This window comes from Sorex araneus, chromosome 1, assembly GCF_027595985.1.
Source record: "Sorex araneus isolate mSorAra2 chromosome 1, mSorAra2.pri, whole genome shotgun sequence".
Taxonomy (NCBI): Eukaryota; Metazoa; Chordata; class Mammalia; order Eulipotyphla; family Soricidae; genus Sorex; species Sorex araneus.
Genome location: NC_073302.1, coordinates 347,407,734 through 347,420,188, shown reverse-complemented (window position 1 = coordinate 347,420,188; position 12,455 = coordinate 347,407,734). Strand labels below are relative to the sequence as shown.

General features: G+C 42.8%; 1 protein-coding gene across 4 annotated transcripts in view; it reads right to left on the bottom strand.

Moving 5' to 3' along the window:
- Positions 1-12,455, bottom strand: part of RBPMS (RNA binding protein, mRNA processing factor) — a 166,525-nt gene that overhangs the window by 69,607 nt on the left and 84,463 nt on the right. For all 4 annotated transcript variants that reach the window (XM_055124001.1, XM_055124000.1, XM_004606879.2 and 1 more), the window contains exons 2-4: positions 11,866-11,943; positions 8,627-8,665; positions 7,168-7,230 (exon numbers count right to left, since the gene is read on the bottom strand). In XM_055124001.1, coding sequence (XP_054979976.1) covers positions 7,168-7,230; positions 8,627-8,665; positions 11,866-11,943 — 180 coding nt within the window. The remainder of the gene's footprint in view (positions 1-7,167; positions 7,231-8,626; positions 8,666-11,865; positions 11,944-12,455) is intronic.

Genomic DNA, 12,455 nt, shown 5'->3' with positions numbered 1-12,455 from the left:
GAAAACCTGTGACACAGGAAACGAAGACTGCCATCCAGATTTCTACAAGCCCAGAGCCCAAATGTCCTGAGGTAGCCCGCGCCTATCTTGATGGCCCTGGTGTCCTTCTGCACTCAGAGTCTGTAGCAGTATTTCACGGTTGCATGTAGAGCATTTGCAAGCATTTTTGCTTGGTGATTTTCCTTCAACACTTGTAGAAGTAATACTCCATTTCACCAATGAGGAACAATGCAAGTATAGAAATATACGCCAAGCAGTTTTAACACACACACACACACACACACACACACACACACACACACACACACACACACACACACACGCACACATCTGAAAGGCTCAGACACTTCAACAAAAGTGAAATTATGCAGAGGCTGGAATCGCTGATACAAATAATTATTGATATTTTGATGCCAGGAATGTATGGAGGTAGAAATGACCTGACTAGTTTTCCAGATTCTATCAGCTGATTTTATAATTACCAGGTATCTTTTCAACATTCTTTTGGAACAAATAAAATCTAAGTTTTTTTTTTTACTACTTCCATTGTCAACTTTAATAATCACAAAATATCTGGTACTGTGTATCTTCATTTTTTTCCCATTTATTACATGGCTCATTGGTACAAGAAATCTGGATGGTGACCAGGTTTATCATCAAAACCGTATTATTTCATCTCCTTTTCCCAAAGTTTAATTACACTTAAAGAAAAATTTTCTCCTTCATGTCTTACATGCTGTACATAAAGAATACAAAGCTTAAGTCTTATGGATCTTATGAGTCACTGAAGGGTGGAATTTCCTCCTGCCATCATTAACAGTTAGACTGAGGGGCAAAGTTATACTTGTCATGACATAAAAGAAATAGTTAATAAATCCCTTTTAAAACAATCAGCATTTTAAAATGGGATTCTAAAATCTGCTACTTGAAATAACTCCAAATATATGTACTAAGAACCCTGTGATAACTTCTCATCTTCCAGGATGGTTATAATTTGGAAAATAAGGCACCAATAAGAATATAGAGAAATTTGAACCCTCTATATTGCTGGTGGAGTATAAAATAAAACAACTATTATGAAACAATTTTGAAGATCCTCAAAATACTAAAAATATTATAATGTGACTAAGCAATTCCACTCCTAGATATATGCCCAAAGGAATTAAAACCAGGGAATCAAAGAGATACACTTAAACAACAATGCAAAGTCTAACTCACAACAGACAGTAAGAGGAATTAACTCAGGTGCATCCATCAATAGGGAACTGAATAAACAAAATGTGATATCTAGATATATATTCAAATTATTAAATCAGCCATAAAAAAATAAATGGGCTTTCACAGTGGCCATTCAACACCTTTATTGCAAACCACAATAGCTAATTAGAGGGAGAGAACAGAAGGGAATGCCCTGCCACAGTGACAGGGTGGGGTGGGGGGGAGATGGGATTGGGGAGGATGGGAGGGATGCTGAGTTTACTGGTGGTGGAATATGGGCACTGGTGAAGGGATGGGTTCCCGAATTTTGTATGGGGGAAGCATAAGCACAGATGTGTATAAATCCGTAACTGTACCCTCATGGTGATTCATTAATTAAAAATAAATAAATTTATTTAAAAAAATATATAATTCATCAACAAAAAAAAATAAAATAAATGGGCTTAATACAGGCTATTTAACACATACAAATCTTGAAGATACTATGTTCTAATAAAGTAGCAGAAATAAAAGGGCACACATTTTAGCATTTAATGTATGCAAATGATTTTAATTGCCTCTAATAATATCAAATGAAATTGGATCATATAAGGAGTGTTTTATTAGTGTGTCTGGTGCTGTAATTATATAGTCCACAGGACTAATACCCAAATGTAAATCCCGTACAAAGGAAAAAAAAAAATGCATGCAAACAAAAGGACAGAAAAGAGAGTAGATGTTCCCAAGGGCTAGAGAAGGAAGGAGAATCGGGAAAGGAAACATTTATTGGTTGAATGTTTGGGATCCTGGAATTAGATCACCTTAAAACAGTGTTGGGTGCACAATATGGAAAATAAAATTAATTCTACCATATAAAACACTTGATCCCAGACCACCACCAGGGATTTCTCCTGAGCACAAAGTCAGGAGCAGACTCTGAGCACCAAATGGTATGCTCCCCCCAAATAATAATTAAAATGAAAATTTTTATCACAAAATAACATGGCAGATATAAAGAAGCACTAAACTGTGTACTGTCAATGAGTGAAATATATGGACAGAAATTAAATCAGTAAATGTTTGCTGTACATCCCCAATTTTTTTTGTGTGAGTTTTTTGGGATCACACCCAGCAATGCACAGGGGTTACTCCTGGTTCTGCACTCAGGAATCACTCCAGGCAGTGCTCGGGGGCCATATGGAATGCTGGGGATCAAACACAGGTTGGCCCTGTGCAAGGCCAACGTCCTACCCACTGTACTAGCACTCCAGCCCCAAATACCCAATTTCTAATGTTTAACTTACTAATATTATTACAGTTTTGGCCAACATCTGGCATGCTGGCAGTGCTCAGGGGATCACACAGGATACGGGGGATAGAATTCAGTCGGCCACTTGCAAGCCAAGTCCCGTACACCCCTGGACTCTCTCTCCTGCCCCCAGTCTATCTAATTTATATACCTGTAAATCTGGGAACATAAGGAGAAAACATCTAATAAGCCCAATTCAAATGAATGAGCAAATTACTGTGCTACCTCAAGTAATATTGATTTGTAAAAGCAATTTGCAGTGATGAAAATAGTTTAATTACATCCAAGTTCTCTAATTCTGACATAATTTATAATAGAGTTTATGATAAAATCTTCCCTCCTAATTTAAAAACAACAACAGTTTGAAGTTAGGAGAGAAGGAGTAACACACAAGGGAGGCACACATGCTTAGGTGTCATCCACACACAACATCTTAAAGTACATTTAAAGTGTGCAGTCCCCAAAGCACAAGTAGGGAACCAAACCAAGGCAGGGCCATGAGGAACCTACTGATTTCAACTGCTCACTGGAAACAATTCTTACTCATTAAAATAAGGTTTCAGGGGCAGAGCGACCTTACAGCAGGTAGGGCATTTGCTTCCCGTGCATCTGACTCAGGTTTGAGCTCCGGCATCACATATAGTCAGTCCCCTGCGCCCCATCAGGAGTGATCTTTGAGCACAGACCCAGGAGTAAGTCCTGAATATCACCAGGTGTGGTCTCCTCCAAGAAAACAATAAAAACATCAACAATAAAAATTAGAATTGCAGCTAAACAATATGGCAGTTTTGCAACCATAGCAATTGGTAGTCAAAGTCCCGTTTTCCCACCTGTGTCTGCTACAGGGCTAAAGTTACTTTTAGATCTATCCCATACTTCTCTTAAAATTTCCACAGATCAAATTTTCAGTTAGACCAAGTCAAAGTTCAGTATCATTGGGTGCTTTGACTTACATGCCAAAATTATAAATGAATCTTTAAAAATAATTGGGTAGTTAGGATTATCAGCTCCCCCTTCCATTAGCTTAGAAAATGGAAAAAATGCCGGTACAAAAATTATAAATGTGTGTGAAGGATAACAGATAGGTCAGGTTAAAGAATAAATAATGTTTCTTATCGTGTAGATTAATGAGACCACAGATAACCTGCAGGAAAAGTCTGGGTTTGGGTTATTTTCAGATTAATTTGGGAGTTTTGCTATAAAAACAAAATATACTGCACTGACTTTAAAAGACTTGAGTAACCACCTGATAAAAATTCAGTGTTACCACTAAACTGAATCCAGGCATGTTTTTCCCATAAAGTTATCAAATTGACTAAAGCATAATCCAAAACTGAAGGGAAATAAACGGATTTTACAAATCAGTCATTTTGAGTAAAGACTATTAATACTAACAACTGGACCAGAGAATAACCACATTAAAGTAACATGAAAAACATCCAATCATGAAGAATTAGTTTATGACACTACACTAAAATACAGAGGGTCTTCATGGATTGAGGTTTAAGTTTCTCAATAGTGGAATAAAACAAACACATTACAACATGGAATTTTCCCCCAAATGAATGTGAGCTAAAGCTTTTAAAAGAACTTAGTCTAGACATACATGAGAAAGTTTTGTAATGGTTATGGGCACTGTAATGGTTATGGGCACTATGCTGATTAGGATAGATTACTGAAAAGAGCATCATCTGCTGGGTCAGAGAGAAAAGACATGTCAGTTTCGTACATCATCCTAAAGGGACCCGTTTTCTCCACAGAAAGGAGCAGGCATGCTCCACAGCCACATACCAAGCTTTGTTGAGGCCATTTGTCTTGGACACGAATTGTCTTTACCACTGGAAAAATGCAGTTCAGATTCCATGGACTAACAAAAATGTTGTATAAAGTATCCAGGACTTTATAAGAAGTCCTACAAGAAGGCCTACAAGTTACAGCTCTCTTAACCGGAGCCATTCATTCTCCCTTCGTGTAAAAGGCTCGCAACTGACAACACAAGCACAATCACCAAGGTGCGGAGACCTCCGGTATAAGAATGTATGTTCACAATATTGAAAAAGATAAACCAGGAGCTGAACAAAATGCCCCACACTCACAAGAGGGCTCCAGTTCTATACCCCACAGGTGAATAGTAAGAGTTAATGCTGTGGTGACAGAACGAACGTGTTCTTAAACAGAACTGAGACTTGGTTGGTAAAGGGCTCTTCCCAAGTCATAAATCTGTGAAAAGCACAAAACATTAATGGTTAAGGGAGGAGGCTAAAGGAGACCTGTGCCAGTGAAAAGAGGTGAGTACAATAAGAAGAACCTAAAACCAGACATCAGGACGTGAAATGCATAAACATCCTGGACCAGGGAGCAGAGACAAGGGTTTAAACAGCTCCATTATGACTCAACCCCATGCAAAGACAACACTCTAGCACCTAAAAACATAGAACTTATGTTTGCTATACCCCACGTGGTCAAGCAAGGAGACAGTTTAAACTACCACCACCACCACAGAGCTAGCCCATAAGGGAAGGCTGTCTCATGGAGAAACGTCACAGTACACCCAGGTCTTCAAGCAGCAGCTCAGTACCATCTTTAGAGAACAGCAGAGGTAACGTGACAGAACAGAGAACATGGCCATTCTGTACAGAAGCTTTGCTGCTCTATCTTCCTTTATAGGAACAGAAGCTTTGCTGCTCTATCTTCCTTTATAGGAACAGAAGCTTTGCTGCTCTATCTTCCTTTATAGGAACAATGGAAAGAATACGGAGAAACTTCATCTAATGTCACCTACAGACAGAACCACTTGTGCATTTACAAAGAAGGTAGGCCCCTAGTTAAAAAGAAAGACAACAAAGTCTAGAAAGAAACCAATGGGTTTCAAGATTGAAAGTTATCCTGAGTATATTCTGGTTGGACCCATGTCATCCCAAAATCATAAAACAGTTTTACATTAAAGTGGTCAATTAGATGATGCGCATATTTGAAATATTCAATTATACACTGAGGTCCTTGTATACCACTGGTGCAGAGCAAGTGACTGGCTTATGTTTTGTATGATAAATGATCTGGCAGAATAACTACTCTTTTCTCACAAAATAAACTGTAAGCCTACAAACCATTTCTGTAGAGAGCACACCCTTCTCCCCTCCCAAAGACTAAAGCTCTTTCAAGATTCAAGAAGATAGCTCAGGAGGCTGAGTGAAGCACACAAGCCCCCACACCAGGCACCCCTGAACATCACCAGAAGCACCTCTGACACACCCTCACTTAAAAAAAAAAGATGTATCACAATGACACAATCAGAGTCTGCATTAACAATCAGACACAGAGGAGTTGCAGGGACAGGGGAATCTGATCTGTAACTTCCACAGCAACACAGGGGTCAACCTGTGTCTATGATCACAGAGGCCCATAAAATGACAATGAAATGGCCATGTGGCCAACCTGGTTCAATCACAGGCATCCTGAGCATCACCAGAAGTGATTTCTTTTTTCTTTTCCCTTTTTGGGTCACACCTGGTGATGCATAAGGGTAACTTACTCCTGGCTCTGCACTCAGGAATTACTCCTGGCGGTGCGCAGGGGACCATATGGGAACCCAGGTCAGCCGTGTGCAAGGCAAAGGCCCTACCCGCTGTGCTATCACTCCAGCCTCAGGAGTGATTTCTGAGTGCAGAGCCAGGAATAACCCCTGAGCACCACCAGGTGTGGACCCCAAACAGAAAACAAAGAAACAAAAATTAATAAATTCTTATTCTACCTTCTCTCATCTGGTTCCAGTAGGATGCTTTATTCTTCACCATACCAGCGGGGGGAAATTTCTACTAATGTAATGTTGGTAAAAATACATATGGGCTAGAGAGATAGCACAGGTTAAGCCACTATATGTGGTTCCACAATACTGCCAGAAATAAGCCCTAAGTACTACTGGGTGTGGTCACCCCCTACATTTAAGTGTGCATATATATGTGCTGTGCACCTACAAACCAAATATAGGCACCTTTATTCAAACTTTGCAATGTAGAACTTCATTTGGGAGAATCTTAAACTTGAGTTTTTCATCAAAGTTGGGCCAGAGACACAGTACAGGAGTAAAGGCCTTCCTCTGCCCCCAGCTAACCATAGGAAAATCCCTCGGACCATTTATGAATGATCCCCTAGGTCACCTAGATCACCTAAGACACCACACCACCAAGAACGGCTGAGCGGAGATCCAGGCGTGGCCCCAGTAGTGCTGAGGGTGACACCAGGACAAAAACAAAACCAGAATTAAACCAGGATAAAGTCTACGACCTGTTTGTTTTTCACATCACTGATTGAAACAAATTAAAGCCAAAAACACCTCATGAAATCAGGAAAGGCAAGACTAGATCAATTCTTGCTTTCTGCGTAGCCACTGACAGCCACTAAGCGGTGCTGGGTGATTTACAGTAGGGCCACACCTCAGGTACTCAGAGGATTAGATACTGAGACACAGACAAGCAAATGTTGTGTAGAGGTTTCACCGTTTGACCACAATTCTGGGGGAAAAGCTTCTGGAGGTCTAAACTAACCAGTCCCTCCCTCACAGCAATGAACACCGCTGTTCCACTGGATTTCCTGTCCGAAGCAGTTCTCCCCTTCCCACAGCTCACAAGGAAACCCCCCAAAACCACATCCTTAGTACTTACATTCAAAGCATTCTTTGCAGCTTCTGCTTCTGAGCGACTGTCAAAACTGACAAAACCTACAGGCTGAGGAAAGAAAAAGAAATGTGAAGAAAACAAGCAAATAACCAGGGGATACAAGACTCACATCAGATGGAAGAACTCAGATCACAGGCAGGGGGAGAAAAAGGAACACAATGACACAGTGGCAAACCCCAGTCCTCTTTTCCCAGTGTGACGAAAGTCATAAAAACATCTCCACCTCAAGCCCCAGAGGATGCCTTTGAAAGTCCTGACCCAGGGGCTGGAGCGATAGCACAGCGGGTAGGGCGTTTGCCTTGCATGCGGCCAACCCAGGTTCGATTCCCAGCATCCCATATGGTCCCCTGAGCACCGCCAGGGGTAATTCTTGAGTGCACAGCCAGGAGTGGCCCCTGTGCATTGCAAGGTGTGACCCAAAAAAAAAAAAAAAAAAAAGTCCTGACCCAGAAGGAGAACTCAAAGCTAGCTCTGCATACAGGTGAGCCAGAGATCCACCGAGCAATCCCTGAGCACCACTGGCTGTCACACCCTCTGAGAAGTTCTGTGTCATTGGGCTAGTCAAACACATTGCATTAATGTAAACAGAACTTTTTAAACTCCATCTCTCAGTCCAGGCAGGTACTCCCAGCCCAGGCCTTTATTTCACTTAGAGAGGCACAATCTGAGTGAGAGGTGGAGACACTCAGTGCTCAGCACAGGAATAAAAAGGGCCATGGCTCAACATTTTCAAGAAACTTGCAAGAACTAGGAGAAGCATCTATGACAACTCCATCCAAGACCTGGGACTCTGCCATGGGTAGCAGGGGTTGGAAAGAGAGCCCCATTTACTATGAAGTATTTCTACTGACTTTAAAAATGTTCCTGTTTAACCTTATTCCTAAACACCAAGAACAGGGAATAAAAGCCAATCACAGCCATTTAGTTTTAAATATATAGACTCCAATGTAACTCTGATAAAAGGAGTACTTCGCTCTCCTTCAGGGGCTGTGGGCGGGGAGTGGTGGTGGTGGTGGTGGTGGTGGTGGTGGTGGTGGTGGTGGTGGTGGTGGGGTGTGTGTGTGTGTGTGTGTGTGTGTGTGTGTGTATTGCGGTGGAGTGGGGAGAGGGGTTGTGTGTGTGTGTGTGTGTGTGTGTATTGCGGTGGAGTGGGGAGAGGGGTTGTGTGTGTGTGTGTGTGTGTGTGTGTGTGTGTATTGCGGTGGAGTGGGGAGAGGGGTTAAGAGGTAGTCCCAGACATATGAGCTGGGGATGATGAAATTATATGGACCATTTTCTGTTTATCCCTAACTCAATTCACCCTCCTCGAAAGGAGCAACAAAATCGAACCTTAATGGTTATATTTAAAAAATAAAAGGTGTCATCCACCCTAGGAAGATGCCTTAAGAAAATAGATTCAAACTCATTGTAGAAAATCATTTAAACACAGGCTTCAAATTCTTACCTGCTTAGATGTAAGCTTTATAAGAGAACCCTCGTATCCCTGAAAAGAAAGAACTGAATTAAGACCACAAATACTGGGACAAAAGCAACTGTTGCTGCAATTAAATAGAGGAAAAAGTCCCTTCTGATTTACCTGGGAAAGTAAATTGTCTCATTCTCCTTCTCTCTCTCCCCTTATACTCACACAAACTCAGTACATGTCTAATCTTGGTATGCTTGGGTCCTGAAATTCAGGCACTGGTAACTTATGTTCTTCTTTTCCTTATAATCATTTGCATTATGTATTAGCGAAAAAAATGGGTGTCTGTCAGGAGGCTTTTTTTCCCCTCCAGTTAAGGGGTCATGGTACGTTGATGACATCTACTAATAAAAACAAAGAAACATGAAGAACGGAATAGACAGAACTCAGTCACAATCCCAAACCCACAAGAAACTTAAAGCAGGTTAGGGATGCCACAAAAGGAAGCAAAACCCTCACAGAAATAGTCATGAGGGGTACAATGGTGGGGGGCCTGGGAGAGAACAGACCATATCCAAGACTAACTCCCAGCTCAGTGCTCAGGGTTCACTTTAGGCAGTGCTCAGGAGACAATATGTGGCATCAGAGATTGAACCAAGCAAAACTGGCCACATGCAAGATGCACCTTAACCAGACATCTGAGCTGGAGATGATGAAATTGTGGACCATTTCCCTGTTTATCCCTAACTCAATCTTGTTCCAGCCCGAGAAACAGCTATCACACTGGTCTCCTGACAGGAACATGAAAATCCTTCAAGGGAAAAATTCCTTTGTCATCCCTCCACCTTCCTGCGTCCCCAGAAGGGTGCCTTTCTGGAAATAACCAGCGGCTGGGGCTCAGAGGGTCCCTGCCTGGCGGCCTGGTCACTGCGCCCAGGGAGTTTAATTAAAGGAAGCTGTGAGGAATGCACTAGGGTCCTGACTTCTGCGTCGGGGTTTCTGGGTGGGATGCTGAGACTGCTTGTCCTCCTGTCTCCCGAGCAGACAACTATGTGACTAATTAGCTACTGTCAACAGTTTACCTCTGGCTGGAGCAGCAGCCCGAGGATTCCCAGCCCTGCCTCTGCCTTTTTCCAGGGGCGCTCACTCAGAAACCTGAGAGCAGCAGAGGAAAAGGACAAATGGCTACTGAGTAGAGTGGGACCCCACAAGAGGGACAGACTGTGGGGTTCAGAGCTGGGGTGTCCCACACTAACTCGCAATGGGGAGGGCAGCCTCCGACTCCCTGAAGACAGACCCTGGCACAGCTGGCTATTCTGTGTAGAGATCTGAGTAAAACAATTTACTGTTCCATTTTCTTTTACAAAACCAGGTTAACGATCTTTCAATGACTGTGGTGAGAATCTGTACCAGGCTTGCTGGAAAAATCACTTTCTCTTTACAATTTAGGTCCACCAAGAAGACTAGGCGGGGGGAGGGGGGCAACAGTGCTAGAGATAGAACGTACAGTGGGTCCAGTGTTTGCCGTGCAATGTGGCCAACCTGGGTTTGACCACCAGTAACCCCATGTGGTCCCCTGAGTGCGGAGCCAGGAGTGAGTCCTGAACACTGCTGGGTGTGGCCCCCAAACAAAATAAAACCAAAGACCAAAGAATATCACTTAGGGGGACAGAGAGGTCTCAAGTGGCAGAATACAAGCCTTGCACACACAAAGTGGGTCTGATTCCCAGCCCTGTAAGAGTCCTGAGCACCACCAATGCGGATACCCCCCAAATTTAGTAAAAAAAGCGCATAAGATTTGCATCCTGCAAAGGGACAGACAGTATGCATTCCCGCAGAAGAAATTCAGAACATTTCTATGGAGTTTTCTGTACTTTTGGAACCCTCGCAGGACCCTCTCTCTCTTCCCCACTCCCAGTCAGTTAATCTGGAGTCTGAATGTCCTAGGTCCCCCTGCAATGTCACCATCAGCACTGTCCGAATGGGAGTGGTGCTCAGGACAGTCACCTTCATTACAACGTGGTGGCTTCGGATACCTGAGCTTCTGCTTTCTCTTTGGAGGCCTGAACAGTCAGTCCCTCCACTCACGTACTAGACCTCTCGCTATGAAGCTACGTCTTGTCCCTTCAGACTGTTCTGCACCTGGCACTGGGTCCCACTACAGCAGGGAACAATCTTTAACCGGAAGTCCAGGTGGACTGTCACATTCCCCAGTGGTGCTGTGGACACGCATGGACCAGGGGCTTGGACACGGCCTGTGCTGATTTACCTGAGTCCCACATACTCTCTCCCAAGGGTCCAAGCCCCAGCTCTCTCCTGTCCTCTCAGGCTCACCTTCACCATTTGTTCTTTGGGCAACATGGTTATCACAGCATTAGTTTAAATTCTGGTGCTATTTCTGGTCCCAGCAACATGACATACCCCTAAACAAAGTTGATCTCAATAATCCCAAAGTACAGGGAATGGCATTAGATAATTCATTAAACACTAGGGATGGTTCCCTTCACTCCTACAAAGCAATTTTTTAAAACTTTCTTTTACTTTATTTGAAACCTGGGACAATTTTCCTGTGAAAAAATTTGAGGTTCTTCTATACTATTTAACTGCTTTCTCCAAAGAATCAATCATACCACATTATTTCAATGAATAAGGAACCTTTTTAAGGGTAGGAATCGACAATATGGCATTTAAGTTGTCAGTAAACAGAGTTAAGAATAATACAAAAAAGAATTTTTTTTTAATGACGGGGGACTCAATTCAATCAGCTTAATCAATGACTGAATAAACAGCACTACTTCTACATTAAAAAAAAAAAAAGGACTGGGAACTATCCCCAGCTTTTCTGGGGTTACTCCCGGCGATCTGCACTCGGTGATCACTCCTGGCAGGGCCCAGGCCAGAGGGTACCAAGGGTTGAGTCCAGGCATGCTGCACGCAAAGCAATGCCTTGCCTGCTGGACGATCAACTGCGGCCCCTGAGCTTTACCTGTGAACCTTTTTTAAAAAAGACACTTTGTAAGTTGTTTTCTTCAAAGTTTTCATTTCTTCCTCCCTAAAGTCCCTCAAAACTTTGGCCTCCCTCAGCGGGTAGGGCGTTTGCCTTGCATGCATGCGGGCGACCCGGGTTCGATTCTCAGCACCCCATATGGTCCCCTGAGTACCACCAGGAGTGATTCCTGAGTGCAGAGCCAGGAGTAACCCCTGTGCATCGCCAGGTGTGACCCAAAAAGAAAAAATAACTTCGGCCTCCTTAACAATTTCTCAAGAATAGGAAAAGCTACCTTAAATGGTCTGAAAAGCAGATAGAGCTCCCGAGGCTTGATGTCGAAGGGAAGACCACTGACAAACAGAGTCCGGACCTGAAAAGCAAACAGGAGAAGTGATTAAGAGTGGACAACCCAAGGAACACAAATTGCAGGAAACCACAAACCCCAAACTCCTCAAGTGATCCCGTGACACCCACCTAATGCACACTCTCTGTGACACAGTGAATATTCTAACGATAAGTTTGAGCATTTCTATGTGGAGTATAGTTCATTTCCCTAGCTAATTTCAATTTACAAAGTGACTTTTTCTTTCCTAACAAAACAGTGCCAGTTCGAAAAATGTGAGTGGTAGTATAGGTTCATACAACTGAACTGAAATATCAGCTTAAGAAAATGAAATGTCAAAATGAAAATACACCTCACATTCGTCTCCTCTAATTAAAGAATATGATTAGAATTTTCGTTTCCTGGAATGCAGAGATGGTAGAGAGGGGCAGACACTTGTCTTGTATCCAGTTGTGATCGTGGTTAGAATCCCGACACCCTATGGGGCTGAGCACAGCATCAGGAACTGCTCCTCAGCACTGCAGGGGTGGCCCAAACAC